The sequence below is a fragment of the Pristiophorus japonicus genome, chromosome 7 (genome assembly GCF_044704955.1).
Source record: "Pristiophorus japonicus isolate sPriJap1 chromosome 7, sPriJap1.hap1, whole genome shotgun sequence".
Lineage (NCBI taxonomy): Eukaryota > Metazoa > Chordata > Chondrichthyes > Pristiophoridae > Pristiophorus > Pristiophorus japonicus.
This window is the reverse complement of record NC_091983.1, coordinates 95,869,989-95,892,824: the sequence shown is the minus strand read 5'-3', so window position 1 is coordinate 95,892,824 and position 22,836 is coordinate 95,869,989. Positions and strand designations below refer to the sequence as shown.

The window sequence follows — 22,836 nt, the reverse complement described above, 5'->3', positions numbered from 1 at the left end:
CAGGCATGCGTTTGAAGGGCCCCGCAGGCGCTCTGATCACGTGCCAGGAAGATGGCACAGGGTTACGGTGCCAGCGAGTCAAATCGGCTCGACTGACAAGGAGCGCTCACGACAAAGTGAACGAGAGCTGTGGGCTTCTCTGAGGAGGTGGGCCCAACTGTTGAGAATAATTTGCAAGAACTGAATTAGTGTCTATTTTATAAAGAGGAGCATGCTTGAAATTAACTCTGGTCAATGGTCCTCTGGAAAGTCTCTGCAGACCCCATTTTGAGAACCACTGTGCTAATAGGTTCATATAGTTCAAGGTGTAACATCAGTAGCTCATTGTGTTTGACACATTTTTACTTCAAAATGACTAATATAGATATTTTCTTTTGCACCTCCATGTTCAACTAGAATAAGTATTATTATTGCCCTTAAAGTATTTTTATGAGGCCTTCTGGAACACTTCTCAACTTTTATCCTGGTTTTGATGGAGCTTGAAAGATCCATTTTCCCCCTCCATTTTTCTCCACTTGCTCCTGGCCCGTGCTGGAGCCAGGCTCTGACAACTAACAACCCTCCAATAATTGTGACCATTTTTGTGCATTAGCTTTGCAACTGTTGAGCTACTTAACTGTTTGAGAGAGAGGGGGGCGGCGAGGCGCGTCATATTGAACGTGATTGTGCCCTCGGGTGACCTTTACATGCTCTCGTGCTCTTTCCAGTGGTATTCCTTGAATAGCAGTCAGGAGCAGAAACCCTATGCGCCAATTTGCCCCAGAGCCAGTGGTGCCCTAGTTGCCACCCATGCTCAGATTAAAAATGCAAAAGACCAGGATTATTCTTGAGACTTTCTTGATCTTCATGCACTATTTTAAATCAGTTCCACATTTGTCTCTGTTTGCCTACCTTACAGTACTGCATTTCAAAATAATTGTACGTGACATGTTTTGGGACAAATGGGAGGCGTGCAGAGGCATTTTCTAAATATACCGTTGTGTTCTCTTCCCCCTCCCCATTTCTAAAGCTGCTTAATTCAGACAATGATTGTGTAGCAAAAATGATTATTTTTAGCTAATTTGCTGTATTTTATGAAGAACTAAGTTGAAATGTTTGATCAATTAGTCTAGCTCAAGATCATTACAATAATACTGGCACTCAGAAATTTGCAGACCTGCATGATGAATAATATCCTGCACTTCACTGTTTCCACTAAAGTTTAATTTGTAGTCCGCAGCAAAGCAAAGGCACTTGCCACTGGCCCCAGAGAAAGCTGGCCATAGAGATCTCGCAATCTCGCTGGCGAAGTTTGCCTTTTTCGACGTTCATTTGATTGCAGCACTTTGTCATGGGGATTCCCAGTGTCAACACATAGTCAATAACATTGAAGAATTCTCACAGGAAACTAGGAAATGAGAGGCTGCTTTTATCTCGACTTTTTAAAAATGTTAGAGCGAAATAAAGATTGGGACTTTGACATGGGGATACGGTAGAAGCTGAAATGTCATGAACAAATTAATTTTTAAAAATTACGTTTCAAATTTTTTAAGTTTTTCAGGGATAGAATGTTTGTTTAGCAGTTAAACCTCCAGTTACACTTATTCCAACAAAGCTTAATATTTAATGGGATATTTCACAGCGATATTACCGTAGAAAAGTCCGAGTTTTCATCAATTTGTGATTCACTGTAGCTTTTGGGGTGGGACACTGCACAGCCAGTGTCGGAGCAGTGAACGACTGATCACAAATTCAGGATTTCTGCGATTAGATACGCATGCGCTACATCCTGAAGTTGCCGTCAGTTTCAGAGGAATAATGTCAGCGAACAAAATTACAACCCATTGTTTTAGACTTTAGAACAATTTTTTTTAGCTTGGCCGATAAACCGGAGAGTCCATTAAAATTGCCTAACAAAAACTGCCCAATGCACCTGCTCCTGCATTTTATGCTGGGAATATACTGCATCATAGTAATTCAATTTTGTTTTTTCCTTTAGGCATAAATATCCCTATTATCATTCAGCCACAGTCAGAATCAATGGAATCTGAATCAACCCAGCTGTCATCAGACCAAAAATCTGGCAGCAGAAGCGATACCTAGAAACGGAGGATCTGAAAATTAATTTTAACCAAGCATATTTGAGCAGGGATCTGAAAATTAATTTTAATTGAACATGTATGTAACTTATAGATTATGCCAATTTTTCTGAAGGATCTTCACACTCAACCATCACATTTGTAAATTTGTTTTGTAATGTTTTGTACAGTCTACATTTGTGTCTATGTCCAACCACAGAGCAACTGAAACATTCTTATGGGATATAACCTATTTTAAACAAAAGGGTCACTTGACTACTTTTTTTTTAGTCCTACAGGCTTTAAAGAAAGTATAGCTATATAATAGGTCTGTATTGGACTGAAATCATAACTTTATTCTTCATTCCATTGAAACGAATGCCTGAGCTTGTAAACGAATAAAAATGGTAAGTAACTTCAAGCACTGATTTTAGGCTTCAAATGACTGTTAGCTATTAGTGAAACATCGCTAACTAAAAAAGATATATACATTGTACACATTTTTGGCCCAGAGCACACTGTTACTATGTTTACCACCAAAGTCAGTCTTGTTCTACAGCATGTGCAAAATGGTAGTTGCATCAAATTTGGTTTGGGAATAAAAGATGTCTTGAATATTTCAGTTTTAGTGGATTAGCAAGTCGTTTCTTCATTGTATAAGAGACATTTAAGTTTGTGGGTGGGGAACAGATCTGCAGTGTGCAGCACCTTTATTTGACCACCGAGATGTGTTTTATTTGAATGATGCAAACTATTTAGAATTAATTGATTCATTATATGGGAAACCTCTTGCACGTTCACCAGAAGGTGGCTCTGTGAAGCTTTTTCATTTTAAAAACATCTATTTGGCCCAATAAGAATGTACTTTGTATCGCACTGCACTTTTGATTAGTGATTGAAATTTTGTGCCAAATAGGTTATTTACTTGAATAACTGAGTGGGTTTAGTTACCAGGAATATCTGTGGGAAGATTTATTTCATGTAATATAATCCAAAGTCTCTGGATATATTGGTATGAGCTAAATTGCAGATGTAAGATTGTCACTTAACTGCTTAAAAAAAATCTGTAATCTGGCCAAAAATCTAAATCTCTTAATCATAGAAGATGAGTGTTGATATTCAGATCTGCAATGCATTTAGCTGTGAATCCAGTGCTGCTATCTATTATTAGAATTTGGTTCATTGGATGTTTTGTATAGCCATTTCTTAGTTCAGACTAATGTAATATTGTATTCTCATTTCTCTCCCTTAATATTTTTCTATGGTGGGAAAATGTGGATTCATTTTTGATTGTCTGGCATTGAATCAATCACAAAACTACAAATGCCAGCAGAGTAAAGGTTAATGGCCATTACTTACAAACATGCAACTAATAGTTCCTAATAAATTCCATTTAATGTAACTTTACAAATACAAAACAAATTCACTCCTCAGTATTTTCCCTTGTAACTATTGAAAAGCCAACCTCGAGAATTTTGTTCATTTTTTGTGTGTCCAGCACTGTTGCGTTCTAGGAGTCTTTTTTTTAAACTCATTCAACAAATGACGAAAGTGAATTTCTATAAATGCTACAGCAGCAACTAAGATTGAAAATTTGATTTAATGAGCCACTGACTCAAACATGAATTTTTGAGCTGGTCTTCATACAGTGTGGGAGGATTTTACAAATGTCATTTATGTGACTATTGCAACTGCACATCAATCTGAATTTTTGAATTTTTCTACAGTGGTCACAAAATATAATTAAAAAAGCATTGGAATTGATAGTAACATTAAAAGTAGAACAAAACTTAAATCTACAGCTTCACTCTTCTCGTGTTCAATTTTGTCTAATTAAACTTAACACTGCTCTTAAAATGAATTAAGCTACTTTGGTGTTGTCTACAGAGGAGATTTTTTTATCATTTAAAATCAAAAGCAACCAAATCTTTATACTGCTTGTAGACTTTGGGTGAACAAACATACTGTAATAAGATTAGCAATTTAGTCTTGTTAAACAAGTTTTTGTGCTGTCATTAAATATAATCAAATTGCATATGCCAACTAAAATGTTTTTCCAGGAATCGTGAAATATATATTTAATCAATGCACACAACATAATTGAAAAATGGCAGAATTGGCCACTATTTTTATTGGTCTGTGTAATTGTAAATACTCGAACCAGTATGCTACATTTATTATACTGTACTTATTACTGAACTTTTTAAATGTTCATTTAACTGTGTATAAACAATTTTATTACTGTGCATAAAGTTTCCATACTTGTGTATTTTTTAAAGTATATGTTTACAGCTAACAAACCTCAGTAATGGAATTTATTTTGTGGTAGACTTTTGAGACAGAGAATATGTCTGGTAGGGAAGGTCCACAAAGCTGCAGCATATTATAGCAAAATATTTTTAGTACTGGTTTGAAATATCTTCAGGTCACTGATTTCAGGCTTCAGGGAAGAGTATGCCATATTCCAGATAATATAAATGTGAACATCAGATGAATCCAGCTCAAGTAAAATCTCTATATACGTGCATTTTCCAATTTCTGTTCCAATCCAGAAACTGGGTAATATTATTCCAACAGACACATGCTACACAATGTTGGTCTACGAGCCCTCTAAGCATTGGAATTGGCCTCTAATTAAAAATCTGGAGAGCACCTGTCCTGTTAAGAAGGTAAATGTGGTCTAACCAAAGGCAGTAAGTCTGTACAAGTTGTTGTTTGACATTCCTTTGGGGACCAATGACTTGAGAGTTGCATAAATGTATAATAATGTATCAAAACACTATCCATTTTTAACAATTTGTCACCTTTCAAATTTATGCAAGTCACTTTTGCAAAATATGTATTTTTCACATGATTGTCATTACTGTGGATGAGCAATATAAACGGCACCTTTTGGCCAGTATTTCTTATTTTTCTATCATGTTCTGCAGCTTTAGTGCTGTCATTTTTTTAATGAAGCAGTTTGAATTTCTAACATCTCTGGTAATCTATGTTCCTGTGAAAGGGTTAATGTCGATACCCATGTAGTATAGTTTGTACGTCACATAGTGATTACAAAAACAGCTTTCTCCGTAAGATTAATCATTGTCCAATTACAATGTATTAAACCAAGAATCACTTCTTTGCTAAGGCACATGTTTTGTGTTCATTTTCCCCCTGCGCCCTCCACAGGTAAAATTTTCTGCTTAATTTTTCAGAATTGTTTGTTAGTTACTACTGTATCATGTTTGCTGGGGTGCAAAGGTATTTTGGCAATGAGGTCCTAGTCTACAAATCCGACTTTAACCCATTTTTAAAACCATTTTGAAGATCTCAAGGTGGCACAGTTCTATTGTTTAGATTCTGTTGAGATAGTTATTCTGACACTGGACTTTTTTTTTTAAACAGATGCGTAGTGCTACTTTATTTTAAAGCATTGATCATAGAAGATTTTGCACACTCAATCTGGATTGTTTCTGACTGGAATTTGTTCTTAATACAAATGACTGGCATAAAAAAGTGGTGCATCCTTTCATAAATACTGAATTGTTTTCCCTGCTTTAAACACCCTTTGCAGTTAACATTTCTGTTGTAACATTGTTGTGGCCTATAGGGGACACAGCTAGGGATTTATTCTTAAAAATAATGTGAATTGAGCTTAAAGTTGTTGAGCAACTCTTAATTTTTTTAATTGCAATCTATTTAGACCAAACTAAATCCATACAAACCGAAACTTTGATCGATGTTGTCATTTATATCGCATTAAAAAGCACCAGTATTTGGGATGGAGAGTAAAAATGTATTAAGTCGTTGATTAACTTTGTCTCTTCAGACTTCCATTATTTAAAGAATCCATCTTGCCTGAACGCGCATAAACTTAATCTGGATACATGGATTTGCATCTACATTTGGTTGAAAGTTTTATGAAGAAAAAAATTTATTACAAAGATCTATCTGACAAAGTGGAATTTGAAAACCACTGTTTCAACTGTAGAATGAGAGGAATACAGCTCCTGTATGCTTCTGACAGCTATACATTTAGTAGTCCATCCATTAGAAAATCTAAATTGCGTTTTTCCTAGAGATTACACTTTTATACCCAAACTCGCCTGATTTAAAAAAAAAATGTAAAATGATTTTTCCCAATACAACAGTATAAGCTGAACACCAAGCCTTTAACTGGTCTACTTGTGCCCCTACAAATTGGCATTGATATTTTCTCTGTCTTTGGGGAACCCATTCTTATTCCAATTGTGCTCACCTTCAGCAAAAATAGTATTTAATTTTCCCAGATGAATCACGATAACTTGAGAAAAAAAAGTTAGGTTATAAATTGAGGATGTGCAATTGTGGGGAAATGCACCCCCACCCCCCCCGCCCTTTTTTTTAAAAAAAGCTGTTTATTTATTGCAAATTTCCACATCATTCATGGAAAATGATGGCTAAGTTGCACAGGTTATCTACAGCAGTACATGTGCTCCCTGTTATGGTGTTTAGGCCATTTGATCAAAATGAAGCTTGACCAGTTGAACAGCCATCATATATTTTCACTATAATGTATTAATCTATGGCTAATGGATCAGAGACTAACTGATATTAAAACATGTTATAACATCATAGTGCTGTCTAGGGGTGCAGTTATACTGTAAAGCATACACTGTAGCAGTTGAGCAGTGAATATAATCAAATTGTATCTGCCAATTAAAATGTAGGCCATTATAACTGAAGAGTTAGATTCTGACCCAAGTAGTGTCATACCAAATAAAGTCCAACCCCAGTGGAGTTTTAACTGGTACTCAGGAGTCCCGCTCGATTTAAAATTTACCATCTGGAACCCCAGCTCTGTGCATGAATGAGTACACAGAGCTCCCTCTTGGTCATGAGAATTGGAATTTGAAACAAGGCTGCCTGGCCAGACTATTCTGTAGCTATAATTGTACCGTAGAATGATTCGAGGTTTTAAAAAAAACACTGTTCTCCAGTTATATAAAACATGGCCAAAAAAACTCCAATCATGAATTCATAACCTCCTGCCTTTGGGGTTAAATGTGAGCTTTAATAGTGCTCTGTTAATTTTGAGTTACCACTTTTGTAACAACCAGCTTTCATGTTTGTACTCGCCAAAGGTGATGAGAAGCATCTAAAATGTGAAATTAACTCGTCTGGTGGAATCACCGTCTGATATTAATTCTAGCTAATAAGTGTGGAATATATATGTAAACATACCTAGATTTTGTTTTTAAATCACTGGCAATAATTTATCTTGTGTTCCCTTCCCTTCTAAAGCATTTTGGACTATTTGTTTAGGTACAGAAACTTTAGGCACAGCATTTCTGGGATTGCACTAAATACTGGAACTGTTTGCTCTGAATAACATCCCCATAATGTCTTGTGCTGTCAATTGGCCATACTCCATGAATTAATGAAATTGTTTTTCACAACATATTTAAATATATTGTGTATGCAATTTTGAAACCTGATAAAATTTTTTACAAACACATTTAGTTGCTGTTGCTTTGAATTACAAATGTAATGCTATGCAATTTTAGTCTGATGTTGAGTTTGCCTCTTGAATTCTAAATATAAGGGCATGTGCCATGTTACTCTGAACTGGATTTGTGCTTTTATATCTGTTTCATATTGTCTGCTTAGAATGTGCCCGATAATGGTATTTATTTGGAAGTCAAGCTCTTCACATTGAGACAGTTTCCTTTTTGTAACCATTGTTTTGTAATATTTCTGACAGATTTTCTTGCAGTCTCGAACCTACTAAAATTAAGAGTTGTTGGGAGCTGGTTTACCCATTGCAAATATATGAATTTGCACTTAAATCAGCAGATAAGTTAAGAGGCAGTGAAGTTATTTTGAAAGATAGCTAGTTCGGAAAGAAAGTTAACAGAATTAAATTTAAATTATTGGCAGTGCTTCTTTGTTAATGTTACCAATATGTCCAATATAACCTCTCTGAAGAATAAAACAATATTGCAGTAAGGGTAAATTTTTTAAGAAATATGAGCTCGCCATCTCTAGAATTTGCTTTCAAAATCATTATGCATGTTTTTAAAAAGAAAAAACAACTTAAATTTAAACTAAAATAGATCACTGATTGCTACGTAGCTATATACCCCAAGAAAAGGATACTGTCTCATTGTCCACTTTTCTATCTCGGAAAAGGGTCTAACGGAGATTTTATTTTGCTCCTAACTCTTGTAATAAGTCTGTGTTGTAATGAGAAATGACCACTGTCATAAAGTGAGCTGTATTTAATAATTCAGGGGCTTGAGGTATTTTTCAGTTACATACTTCATTATATAAAGGGATAGTGATCATTCATTTATAGGGGACTATGTGACATTACAATTTTAATCTAGACTGGGTTGTGTCTGGATTTAATGTGATCAGATTATATTTTGTACAATTTTGTTTCATGGAAGACTTGACAATAAATGTGGATTCCTAAGATATTGGCTGGTATGTATGTGTTATAGTTTAACCTACATTTCACAAGATCGATAAGATGAAGAAGGCTATTCTATGCTGGAGATGCAGAAAGATTTTACAATTTTAACCTACACTCTTTCATTCCACCCCCCCCCCAGCAAAAAAAAGAAACTCATGGCATCCAACTGTTAAATGATTTCAGGATTTTCCATTACCCTACTAGGAAATCTATTCCAGCTTCTTTCGTTAAGAACTTATTTCTTGTGAGAATTAGATTTAATCCAAAGGCGTACCTTCACCACAAGGACTGCAACAGTTTAAGAAGGCGGCTCACCACCATCTTCTCATGCATAATTAGGGATGGGTAATAAATGATGGCTTACCAGCGACGCCCACATCCCATGAACAAATTTTTTTTAAAGTCATGGAATTTAGGAACATAGAAATGGTGGGTTCAGGAGCCTGACATGATGTGTGTGCCATGCATGATGTGGCAAGTGTTCAGGAGGAGTACATATGCATGAAATATTTTTGTTCTATTGCTTGAGCAGAAGAATGTTAAATTCAAGGACCAGTTGACTACGCTCCCAACACATGGGGAAGAAAGGTTTCCGGAAGATAGATTCTAGAAAGTCGTGGCTGTATAGACGAAAATGAATAGTGAAGCACAAAAGGAAGTGGGTGACCACATCTGGGGAATGGGGTTGAAGACTGAAGGAACCAGTACAAGAAATCCTTGTGGCTCTGAAATAGGGGATACAGAGTCTCTTTTGTAGCGGCCACCAAGGTACTCGAATAGCATGCTGCCTCCCAGGTGCCGGGGTAAGGGACTCAAACCGGATGGGAAAACATCTGTAGTGGGAGAGAAACCAAGCAGAAATTGAGATTCATGTAGGAGCCAGTGACGTAGGAAAGTGTAAGATGAGATCTTGCAGAGGGAGTTTGAGGAGTTAGGTTCTAGATTAACATGCAGGACCTCAAAGGTAGTAATTATGCCTGGGGCGATGCAATGGACGAGTAAGGGAGCAACTGATTAGATTTGTCAACGCATAACTAGAAAGAAGGTGTGGAAGAGAGTGTTTCAAATTTCTAAAACATTGAAGAAGTTCTGGAGCAGGGTCATACTTTACAGATGGGTTGGTCCTCGATATTAAACTATTAAATGTGCTTAAAATTAGAAAAGTCAACAGACCCAAATGTCATGTATCCCAAAATACTGAGGTTAGGGAGGAGATGAAGGCACAGACTATAACTTTACTAACATCTCTAGCAGTGAAAATTGTGCCCGGGTGGCAAATGTTGAGAAGTCTAGAATGAGGAAGCAAAGATATGAAAGATTTAGAATCGGCGGCAGGGGTAGGGGGTGGGGGGGGGAGGAGTTGCAGGAGAAGAATTTTTTTACACCGGGTTTGAGGCTGCGAAATGCACCAACTACAGTTCGTGATTGAAGCGTAGACTATGTCATCATTTGAGAACAGGTTATATGGATGGTTGAAGGTAAGGAGATAGCGATTTAGGAGAAGGGTGGCCACCTGGGATGAGGATTACTGATCACGTGGAGGATAAACACTATACAGACTGGTTGGGGCAAATGGGGTGTTTTCATGTTGTAATTTCTGTGTTCTCTATTCTATCCTGTTTAAGAAAGCCAAAAACTAGGAAATTTAAGATAATGAGTCTGTTGTGGGTAAGCTTCAATCCATTAAAAAAAAACAAGATGAAATTAATAAACATTTGGAGAGCGATGGGCAGATCGGTGACAGCCAGCATGAATTTGTAATGGTTAGATCATGTTTGACTGATACAGTTGAATTTTTTGAGGAAATTATGCTGCAAAGATGCAGGAATGCAGTGGCGATATATATATAATTTTTATTTGAGATTATGTATTGAATTCTTTATTGCTGACCACTGTTCAGTGCTAGTTTATTTTTTGCAAGCATGGAACTTTACATTACATTATGGTTAGTTCATACCTCAGGGCAAAGTAGAGGCATGCTTAGTTACAGAAATCTTTGGTTGACGTGATTTGACTGTTAACCATCATGTGTGAACTGGAATCCATCTACCAAGTCACTTACAGTATTTGACACAGATCAAAAAATCAAGCATCCCATTCAGTTCCAAACTTTCTTGGTAATCCCTGGGATAGGGGTTTTGATTCATGGCTGTTTCCAGGGTGCAGTGGTTTGGATTTGAGAGAGGGGCAAGTCTTATGATTCTTTGTAGTCCCTTTGACAAACACCATCATGATGAACAGTTCTGTGGCTGGGACTCAACTCACCACTCGTAAATCACAAGCCAGCAGTACAATGGAGCTAATTCTAGCTCTGATGGTGTTTCGCCAAGTCACGGTTTCAAAGATCATGTTGAGATGTACTGCAGGAGAAGTGCCTTTGTTATTTTGACATTTAGGAGAATATTAAAGGTAACTACTGTAAATATTTTTTATTTACCTGTTAAATAATGTGTGCTTTATAACCTGATCCTTGGTCTGATGGTGTATATTCATCTGTACACTAAAGATGAGGATGATGTGACATGTGATATTTTCCAGTAAACCAGAATACAATGGCAAGGATTCTCTGTTCAATCAATGGGTCTTGCTAAATTTACCTAAATATTGGGCAGCAAAAGACATGCTCGAGTTCATAGGAGCATGATGCCCATTTGTGGGAGTGGTCATTGACACTGAATCCAAATAGCATATTTAGTGTGAATACCCAGAAACATAATAACATATAAGAGATGTTATGAAAATATGAGAATTTAATTAAATAGTATTAAAGTAAATGTAGCCACATGGATGGACGAATGTGTGGAGAATAGAATGCAAATGGTAATAGTAAATGGATATTTTTTCAGATTGACGGGCTATGCCCGGACTTGCTTTTTTCTCCCCATTTATATATCTCCATCGAGTCAAATAAACCATTTACCTCCCCTCAGGCACCGAATGCAACGGCCCGTGGATGGGGCCCTTCCTGGAGATTATACGCGAGATGTTTGATGTCCAGCATTAGTTCCTAAACATGATCTTATTAAATATTTTCTCTGAGCGTAGATGTTATAACCATGCATCCATTGTGGATACAAACCGTATTGGCAAATAACGTTAGAATCTGTTGTCTTTCTGTAATAGTACCATCAATTAGCTTATGCCATGCTCGTGTCATGTTTGCAGAGGAAGATATCTAAGAATCGGGTGGAGCAGAGGTGCACCGGAGGAGGCCCTGCTAAACTACAGCCGTTCACTGATTTGGAGGAACGTGCTGCAGCACTAGTGGGTCGCCACAGTCGTTCTGCCACCTGTGGTGATGCAGATCCCGTTGTTGCGCCACATGAGTAATGTGTAAAGCAGTAATAAACCAGTGGTAATTTAAAGTAATTTAAAGGCATTTCATTATAATATATGAATGATGTCGTGTTATGCATGCAGCTTCTGTACTACAGTCAGGTTAAGAACATAAGAACTAGGAGCAGGAGTAGGCCATTTGGCCCCTTGAGCCTGCTCTGCCATTCAATAGGATCATGGCTGATCTGATCATGGACTCGGCTCCACTTCCCTGCTCGCTCCCCATAACGCTTTACTTCCTTATCGCTCAAAAATCTGTCTATCTCCGCCTTAAATATATTCAATGACCCAGCCTCCACAACTCTCTGGAGCAGAGAATTCCATAGATGTACAACTATATGATATGTAACATCTCTCGTTCACATTTATTGCAGTAGCGTTGCTCCTCGTACATATGCCAATGCAACGTAAGCATTCTCTTCTAATAACCTCAATTATGTTTTGCAGCTACCGAGACTCCCGAGGCACAAAGGGAGGACCCTGCAAGAACCCCTTTGCCGCTGCAGGTGGTCATCACTACTGGTCCAGAAGAGGAGACAACTGAGGAGGAGGATGACCACCACCTGTCATCTGTGGTACCTGCGGCCACATCTTCATCGACAGATGAGATAGCGGGGCCAAGCAGCTTGCAGCAGGCCACCCCAAGGTGTCCAGTGCCCACGCTGACCCCACAGAGGTTGAGTCGGCAAGGTAGGCGTGCACTGCAACGGGCAGATTCTAACGAGGACATGGTCTCACTGTCAAAGGCGAGTGTCGACATAGATCGAGAGCTCCTCCAGGTGCTTGGTGGGTTGACCGGAAACATTGCCACAATATCCGCACGAATCACGGAGAGCATGAATTGGATAGTTCTGGCAATGGTGCAAACAACCGATGCTATCCATGCCTTGTGGCTTGTGGTGACGGCATTGCACCCCAAGGTGCCGTTCCACCAAGCACCAGGACAAATGCGAGACAGGAGGAAGAATTTCCAACTGAAACGTCGTCTCCTCCCGTCAATGAGATTCTGCCAACACCACCGCCCCCGCCCCCCCCCCCCCCTACAGCAGCGGGCCTTGAGGTTCCCTGCTGCAAGATGTCCTGGTCCCCATTACCCGGAGATTTAAACAGGGGCTTACTACAAGCGGGGGTGGGGGTAAAGGTTCAGGAGGGAAGCGTGGCTGCAGGTCGGGAGACGGGGTGCTGTATATAGTTATTAGTTTTTGTTAAAAATGTTGTTAAATGTTCACTGTTGGGGATGGTAGGAGGGTGTTTTGTTGTGTTAAAAATGTTGTTGACTGTTGGGGGGAGGGTGGTTTATATATGTTCTAAAAATGTTCAGATTTGTCTTTAATTATTAAATATTTTTATTTAACTTTACAATTGTCATGAAATGTCTTCTAATAAAGTAAAGTAAAACATCAATGCAATGGTTGGAAGCCATGGCCAGGCCAGGCCAGGATGAAACTTAATGCAACTAACTGTCACCAATGTAAGTTCATGCAAAGCGTTCATTTATGAGCTGCTGACGCAAGAGTTTTGCAACTGCGTAACTACCACGGGGCTTTTCCAGTCTTGCGGGGCGAGGGCATGGGTTCATCACCCGGCTGATTGTCCTCCCGAGGTCCTCGTCATTCTCTTCCTCATCGTCTTCTTCTGCCTCTCCTCCTGAGGTGGACCGGCGGTCCCATCTGGCAATTGTTGTCCTCTCTTCATAGCTAGGTTATGCAACATGCAGCACACCACAATGAACTCAGCGACCTGCTCAGGGTGGTATTGTAGGTTGCCTCCTAAGTGGTCCAGGCATCTGAAGCGCTGCTTAAGCACTCCAATTGTCTTTTTGATGACATTGCATGTGGTTATATGGCTTTCATTGTAACGCTTCTCTGCTTCCATCTGAGGCTTACGCAGGGGGGCTCATGAGCCAGCTGGCAAGGCCATATCCTTTATCCCCCAGCATCCAACCGTGACCATGTGGCTGACTCTTAAACAGGTCAGAGACAGTGCTCTCACGCAAGATGTGTGCATCATGGATGCTGCCTGGAAAATTTGCATTTACTGCCATGATTATTTGCTTGTGGTCAACAACGAGCTGCACCTTCAGGAAGTGGAATCCCTTTCGGTTCCGAAACATCTCTGCATCCTGTAAAGGTGCTCGCAGGGCGCTATACGTACAGTCTATTGTTCTCTGCACCTTGGGGAAGTTTGCAATTCGTGAGAAACCCAAAGCCCTCAGTCTGTGCCTCCCTGGTCATAGAGAAGCTTATAAAGTCCATCTTGTGTGCGTAAAGGGCTTCAGTCACCTGTTGAATGCAGCAATGTGTGGCGTGCTGAGAGATACCGCAAATGTCGCCAGCTGAGGCCTGAAAGGAGCCCGATGCGTAGAAGGAAAGTGCCGCAATAACCTAACCTTAACCTCAACGGGCAGTGCGGTCCTGATGGTGCTGGTAGGCTGCAGATCTCCCTTAATTAGCTGGCATATCTCACCGATGACCTTTTGGAAGCGCAGCCTCCTAACACACGTGTTATCAGACAAGTTCAGGGACGATCGCTTATCCCTGTAAATGCGTTAGGTATAACAATGTTTCCTGTATAGCAGTCTGCCATCTCTTTGGGCACATAATGCTCTTCAGTATACCTTCTCCCATCTCTATTCTGCAGCGTGTGATTAGTGATTAATACTGGTTGAGAAATTACAGGTCCCATCACTATAAATGCCCTTAATTTGTCCTTAACAGATACAAATGTGATTAGATGATTGGCAAGAATCAAAAAGGCCCTTAAATTCACTCACAAATTGATTCTCCTCACAAGCACTTGAAGCAGCCTTTTAGTTCAGATCCTTCGAGTTTCAAAATGGGGTCTGTAGTGCTGACTTAAGGTCAGGTGAGTGCAGCTTTTTTTGTGACTTTTTCGGCCAGTGTGGGCGAAATGCCGATAATAGCGGTTGGCGATAATTGGGCGCAAGTTTACATTTTCAGCACTATTCTCGGCCTTGCACGCAGATGACGTCATTTAAAAAAAAAATTAGGCCGGGCGATGCAGCACATTCATGTATGCCGAAAGTTGGGCTGGTGATAAATGGGCGATAATCGGGTGCTGGTTTCCACTTTTTAGCAAATATGGCCGATAACCTGCATCTCAGCGTTTATATGGGCACTAAATGGGTGATGATGTGCCGAAAGTAACGTTTTCATCAGTTTCACTGATATCTTTGATTACACTGATTGCCGGCTATGTGTGTGTGTGTGGTTGGGGGGGGTGGGGGCGGGGGGTGTTGAGGGCCACAGATCACAGCACAGCCAGTGTAGTAGCAGTGAATGACTGACTGCAAATTCAGGATTTCCGTGTTAGTATGTGCATGCACTACATCCTGAAGTTACAGTCAGTTTCAAAGGGGTAGTAACAGCTAATGCTGTTCGTTCGCTAAATGAGTGATGACCCACTGCAAATTCTGGGCCATAGATTTTCAAATGTGGGAGTGCAGGTAGACAATGCCATAAAAAGGAAAATGGGATTTGGGGATTTATACATAGAAGCATTAACTATTAAAGCAAAGAAGTGATATTGAATTTTTTTTTATATATTGGTTGTACCACAATAGGAATATTGTGAAGATCTGAACATCTCATTATAGGAAAAATATTAGAGCTATGGGAAGATTACAGCAAAGATTCAGTTGCATGATATCAGGAATGCGAGGTTGTAAGCTTATGAAGAAAGGCTCAAAAGGGGGGCTGTCTTAACTTAATAGAGGTTAAGGGGAGATTAAGAGGTTTTCAAAATCATGAACAGTTTTGGAAGGAGAAATAGTGAATGCTTGTTCCCGCTGGTTAGTGAATTGGTAACTCGGAGACATAATCTCAGGATATTCATTCGACGAATAAAGCAGGAAGTTTGAAAATATTTTATCAGGATTATTGGAATATGGAATGCAGTACCACAAAGTGATACCGAGGCAGCAAGTATAACTAGAGAAAAAGTGGGGGCCTATTAGAAAGCATAAAGGAAATCTGTGTGTGGAGGCGGAAGACGGGTCGGATTCTTAATGAATACTTTGCATCCATTTTCACAAAAGAGAGAGGTGATGCAGAATTTGCAATGAGGGAGGAGGAGTGTGAAATATTAGACGAGATAAATAAAGTGAGAGAGGAAGTATTAAAGGGTTTAGCTTTGAAAGTGGATAAGTCCCCAGGCCTGGATGAAATGTATCCCAGGCTGTTAAGAGAAGCAAAAGAGGAAATAGGGGCTCTGACCATCGTTTTCCAATGCTCACTGGCTACAGATGTGGTGCTGGAGGACTGCTAATGTACCTTTGTTTAAAAAGGGAGAAAGGGATAGACCGAGTAATTACAGGCCAGTCAGCCTAACTTCGGTGGTGGGAAAATTATTGGAAAAAATCCTGAGGGACAGGATAAATCTTCATTTGGAAAGACATGGATTAATCAAGGACAGTCAGCATAGATTTGTTAAGGAAGTTCGTGTCTGATTAACTTGATTGAATTTTTCGAGGAGGTAACCAGGAGGGTCGATGAAGGTACTGCCTATGATGTAGTGTAGATGGATTTTAGCAAAGCTTTTGATAGGATCCCACATAACAGACTGGTCACCAAAGTAATTGCCCATGGGATCCAGGGCAAAGTGGCATGTTAGATCCAAAATTGTCTCGGAGGCAGGAAGCAAAGGGTAATGGTTGATGGGTGTTTTTGTGACTGGAAGGCTGTATCCATTGGGGTTCTGCAGGGCACAGTGCTGGGTCCCTTGCTTTTTGTGGTATATGTCAATGACTTGGACTTAAATGTTGGGGATATGATTAAGAAGTGTAGTTGATAATGAAGAAGAAAGTTGCGGACTGCAGGAAGATATCAATCAACTGGTCAGGTGGGCAGAAGAGTGGCAAATGGAATTCAATCCAGATAAGTGTGAGGTAATGCATTTGGGGAGGTCTAACAAGGCAAGGAAATACACATTAAATAGCACGACACTGAAAAATGTAGAGGAACAAAGGGATCTTGGAGTGCAGGTCCACAGGTAGCAGGCCAGGTAGATAAGGTGGTTAAGAAGGCATATGGAATACATGTCTTTGTAAGTCGAGGCATGGAATACAAGAGCAAGGAGGTTATGCTTGAACTGTATAAAACACTGGTTAGGCCGCAGCTGGAGTACTGTGTGCAGTTCTGGTCATCACGTTACAGGAAAGATGTGATTGCACTGGAAAGGGTGCAGAGGAGATTTACAAGAATGTTGCATGGACTGGAAAATTTTGGCTATGAGGCAAGATTGGAGATGCTGTGTTTTTTCTTTGGAACAGAGGAGGCTGAGGGGAGACCTGATTGAGGTGTATAAAATTATGAGGGGCCTGGATAGAGTGGATCAGAAAGACCTGTTTCCCTTGGCAGAGGGGTCAACAACCAGGGGAGCATAGATTTAAAGTAATTGGGGGTGTGGGGGGAGTGGTTTAGAAGAGCTATGAGGGGAAATTTCTTCACCAAGAATGGTGGTGGAGGTCTGGAACTCACTGAAAGGATGGTAGAGGCCCAACCCCTCACCATATTTGGCAGATACTTGGATATGCACTTAAAGTGCCATAACCTACAGGGCTATGGACCAAGTGCTGGAAAGTGGGATTAGGCTGGATAGCTCTTGGTTGGCCGGCGCAGACATGATGGGCAAAAATGGCTTCCTTCCATGCTGTAAATTTCTATGATTCTATAACATAATTTAAAATGGAATTGGATGTTATTCCATGTTTTGTTAAATACACTGGTGCTGCCACTAAATGGTCCTCAGTTTTAGAAAAACTAATTTCATAGCACAACTTTTTATATTGTAAGTTGCAGACTTCAGGTTAGTACAGTTGGTGAATCTGCCACTGAGCCTTTCAATACCTGTTTTTCCCATTTACTGTTGCCATCTTCATTATTATACTTTACTTTCTGCATAAGGTAACTGTTAAGTTTATGCATGTCATGCTGCCTTTTCTAATTTTTTTTAGCTTATTCTTTAACAGCCAAGACTGTAATGTGACAAGATTTCAGAAACCAAAACCATATCAAACATTGGTTTACTCTGTTCCCAGATGTTAGGTAGGCATTGGGATGGGACTAGAATTGGCACTATTAAATATGATACAATCTTTCTGACCTACATTGGCTCCCAGTTAAACAACGCCTTAATTTCAAAATTCTTATCCTTGTTTACAAATCACTCCATGGACTTGCCCCTCCCTATCTCTGTAATCTTTTTCAGCCTCACAATCCCACAAGATGCCTGCGCTCTTCAAATTTTGGCCTCTTGAACATTCCTCATTATAACTGCTCAACTATCAGTGGACGTGCCTTCAGCTGCTCGAGAACTCGCTCCCTAAACCTCTCCACCTATCTTTCCTCCTTTAAGACGCTTGTTAAAACCTACCTCTTTAAACATCTTTGTTTAATCATCTGCCTTAATTTCTTCTGTGGCTCGGTGTCAAATTTATCTGCCTGTCTGTAACATTGTTGTGAAGCTCCTTGGGACGTTTTACTACATTAAAGGCGCTAAATAAATAAAAGTTGTTAATAATAATCTTGAACAGTGGGCTTATTGCACTCTCTTGTGGTAGATGTTAAATTGCAATTGTATAGCCTTTTCACATTAAAGCCTTAAAGGGAGGGTTTTTTCTCTCTTGAAGTATCACTTGGAGGAATCACCATGTTTTACAGATAAGATGGAAATCTGTAACCTATTTGAATCATTATCAAATGTCTTGAGTGTCGCTTACAGGTTAGATGAGTGGGCAAATGCATGGCAGATGAATTATAATGTGGATAAATGTGAGGTTATCCACTTTGGTGGTAAAAACAGAGAGACAGACTATTATCTGAATGGTGACAGATTAGGAAAAGGGGAGGTGCAATGAGACCTGGGTGTCATGGTACATCAGTCATTGAAGATTGGCATGCAGATACAGCAAGTGGTTAAGAAAGCAAATGGCATGTTGGCCTTCATAGCGAGAGGATTTGAGTACGGGGCAGGGAGGTGTTACTACAGTTGTACAGGGCCTTGCTGAGGCCACACCTGGAGTATTGTGTACAGTTTTCGTCTCCTAACTTGAGGAAGGACATTCTTGCTATTGAGGGAGTGCAGCGAAGGTTCACCAGACTGATTCCCGGGATGGCGGGACTGACATATCAAGAAAGACTGGATCAACTGGGCTTGTATTCATTGGAGTTCAGAAGAATGAGGGGATCTCATAGAAACGTTTAAAATTCTGATGGGTTTAGACAGGTTAGATGCAGGAAGAATGTTCCCAATGTTGGGGAAGTCCAGAACCAGGGGTCACAGTCTAAGGATAAGGGGTAAGCCATTTAGGACCGAGATGAGAAACTTCTTCACCCAGAGAGTGGTGAACCTGTGTAATTCTCTACCAGAGAAAGTTGTTGAGGCCAATTCACTAAATATATTCAAAAAGGAGTTAGATGCAGCCCTTACTACTAGGGGGATCAAGGGATATGGCGAGAAAGCAGGAATAGGGTACTGAAGTTGCATGTTCAGCCATGAACTCATTGAATGGCGGTGCAGGCTCGAAGGGCCGAATGGCCTACTTCTGCACCTATTTTCTATGTTTCAATGTTACATGAATTTAATTAATTCTCATGTTTTAATGTTGATTTTTCATGACTAGAGGCACGTAACAATTAGGGATGTTTTAAAGAGAAGCATAAAAGTTTTATGTCCACATATTAACGCATATTAACTGAAAATCAGTTGATAATTAACTGCAACAAAAGCAAAATACTGAAGATGCTGGAAATCTGAAATAAGAACAGAAAATGCTGGAAAGTGGTTGGGATCTGGAATGCACTGCCTGAATGAGTGGTGGAGGCAGACTCCATCTTATCTTTCAAAAGTGCATTTGATAAGTATCTGAAGGAAAAAAAATTGCAGAGCTATGGGGAAAGGGCAGGGGTGTGGGACTAGCTGAGAGTCGTCACGGGCTCGATGGGCCAAATAGCCGCCTTCCATGCTGTAACCATTCTATGATTCTAAATAACATTAATTATATTTCTTTCCTTTCTGCATATCTTAGCTGTTAATTTTATGCATGTCATGCTGCCTTTTCTAATATATGATTAACTGCACCTGCAGTTCACTTTTTGTCAACTTACTTACTTCTCCTTTTGAAGGTAACTTAAATGTTGTATGATTCTAGCTTCTTACGTACACATGGACCCTGATCCTGAGTTAGTAATTTTATTTTGACAGCTACACATGTGAAATATTAATCGGTTTTGTATCGTCATTCATATTACTGAGATTGTAACCTCACATTGCCTTGTAGTGTGAATTTCCCACCCACCTCTGGTTTTGTTACTATTTGAAAATTTGACCCAGGTCACCTATTGGCTGCTATTTTGTTGATGCTCATTTTGACATCATGGGATTTAAAAAATCTGCATTCAAACACATGCCACCTTCTTGACCCTGGTTGTGGCTATTACCTCCCACAAAGCACAATTTGCCAGCGGCACTCACTGTGCAAATTTGGCACCGAGCGCAATGTGCAAAGTTTTAGTGGAAGAAAATTCTCAGATAATGGTGCCCCTCAATGGAGAGCAGCTCATAGACAGACTGTTTCACATCCAACATAATACCCTATGTTGGAAAGAACTCCCACTGTAGCCCAGCAATACAACTTTAGAGTCCATATGTGCTGCTTGTAAAGAAAGAGGGACTTGCATGTATATAGCCTTTCATGACCTCGGAACATCCCAAAGTGCATTGCAACCAATGAAGTATTTTTTTGAAGTGTAGTCACTGTTCTTCTTTGAAATAGTGCCAAAGGGGTGTTGTACATCCAGCTGAGAGGGCAGACGGCATGATCTGTATGTTTACTTGTCTGACATTACATAATTCAAAAGTTGGTAGAGGTGGTTTTGTCTGGGTAGATTGGCAGCTATGCCTTCAGCCGTCTTGGCCCTAAGCTCTCAAAATCCCTCCCTTAACCTCTCCGCCTCTCCCTCTCCTCCTTTAAGACACTCCTTAAAACCTACCTCCTTGAATAAGCTTTTTATCACTCGTCCTAATATCTCGCTCCTGTGAAGTCTTGCTATGTTAAAGGCTCTATATAAATGTGAGTTTTTGTAGATGTAGCCCCAGTTCTTTGGCATCAGCTGGTGTGGTCAACATTGATTTGTCTATTGCCAGTGCTTCTAAGACCTCTTTATAGCATATCTGCTGGAACCCCTCATCTATACCCTGATAGGGGTAAGACAAAGTGTTTGAAGTCCTTTGGGCATTAGATTTGTGTCAATAGTCAGTGATTGAATGATTCTTCTTTTAGAGTAATAATGTAAAATTTAAATCCAATCTGGTCTGATCCAGTGCTCCACACAGAATAATATGAATTCATGCAGACACATTTTGGAGAAGCAGTATTTAACCAAAAATTGACATTCTGATTGCAAACTGGGGAAATAGGTGAAGAGCTTCTTTTTAAAAATAGCTCTATAAATTAGTGATCAAAGCCAAAGGGTAGTTGATGGTACCTATAATTGACTAGCTCAAGTACCTGAATGTGCACACTTATTTATACTTTTTATGGTTAAATTCAAGATTAGAAAATTAACACTATTCTCTTTGAAAAAGACTTCAAATATGAGTTTTCTTTCGGGAAAAGAGTAAATTTCTCAATTAAAAGCGATGCTCACTGGATCAACTGATTGGATATCCGGGATTAATGATCTCCGCCTTGCCAGGCACCAGCAAGGGAAAATGCATTTCACATGTTGGATAATTCTTCCAAATTGCTGTAGTAATGTGCCATGAATGATCGTGATGTGGGAGCATAGATTTTCAATCATATGCCCTATATATCATAGTTGACATATTAAAGGTTATGTACTTTACGTTAGGGAGTGGATAGTGAAGGATCACTTTAAAAAGACCTCACAACTCTCTGGTTAGGTTCCCAACACAGAGAACAAGTTATCCTTGGTGGCTTACGGTTTTTCAGGGTCAGATATGCTCCTATACTCTGGCTCAATTACTTTACCTTTAACTTGGAAACAGCAAGTAAATGAAAATGAATCCCGCCAGCAGTCTCATTTATTCCTCTCAGCATGCAAGCAATTTTCTTTCCTATTCTGCAGATACTCAAAGTAGTGGGAAGGATACTTGTAATATTGTTCAGAAAGAATTAGGAAGCCTCTAGCTTGAAGATAACAGAACAGTATGAAATAAGAGCAGATAATTCAAGCCATCAAGCTTGCTTTTTTTAAAGCACCATATATAATTTGCATGCTCTTAAACCATGTCCAATTTATGTAATCTGAGGGAATTGAATAACAACAAGTGCATTTTACAATAAAATAAAGTGACGCTTCTCTCGACTTCCAAATGTAATTGTGCAAAAATATTAGTTTTAATTTGGACTACTAGTACAAGAATACAATTTCTATTATTTAATACAGGTCATTCGTATCCCGTGTGTGACATTTCTGTGGCCACATTTATTTGTAGAATGTTTTATCCAATTTCCAAAAATGAGTCAATTGACAGTGTGAATGTTTTCAATAAACTTTTTCAATTTCCATTTTTACAAATGCACATCCTTCCATTATGTAAATATACCATGACCCAATGGTATTTTGACACACATTTCAACCACGGTCGCTTAACATAACCACATAATTTGCCCAAGCCCTTTTGAATATCAATTTCCTTTACTCCGTTCATAAAGTTTGGAGTCATTAACAAATTTTATTTATAGAAAATACCAGTAATAATATGGGGAGTTACAGAACTCAAGCTTGTCTCCTTGTTCCTCACCAAAATCACCCAGTCTGCCTCAACACCAGGCTTTTTATATACAACAGCAAAGGTGTGACTCTGAGCTGGTAAAGCTAATTAACTGAATGGCCAACCAATGGAAGCTAAGTTTATCAGCTTAGTCAATACATATATTGCGCAACTGTTACAGTGCCCTTTTCCCTATATTAATCAGGATGAACAGCAGATGACTGAATCAGATTTCTGTGGAAATCT

The 22,836-nt window shown here is 39.4% G+C and overlaps 1 protein-coding gene across 4 annotated transcripts in view; it reads left to right on the top strand.

Moving 5' to 3' along the window:
* dnajc5ga (DnaJ (Hsp40) homolog, subfamily C, member 5 gamma a) overlaps positions 1-8,498 on the top strand; it is a 76,855-nt gene extending 68,357 nt beyond the window's left edge. For all 4 annotated transcript variants that reach the window (XM_070885156.1, XM_070885157.1, XM_070885155.1 and 1 more), the window contains exon 6: positions 1,979-8,498. Coding sequence is in view for 1 of the 4 variants with exons in the window: in XM_070885155.1 (XP_070741256.1) it covers positions 1,979-1,984 (6 nt within the window). In the remaining 3 variants the exon portion in view is untranslated. The remainder of the gene's footprint in view (positions 1-1,978) is intronic.
* Positions 8,499-22,836: the final 14,338 nt, after the last annotated feature.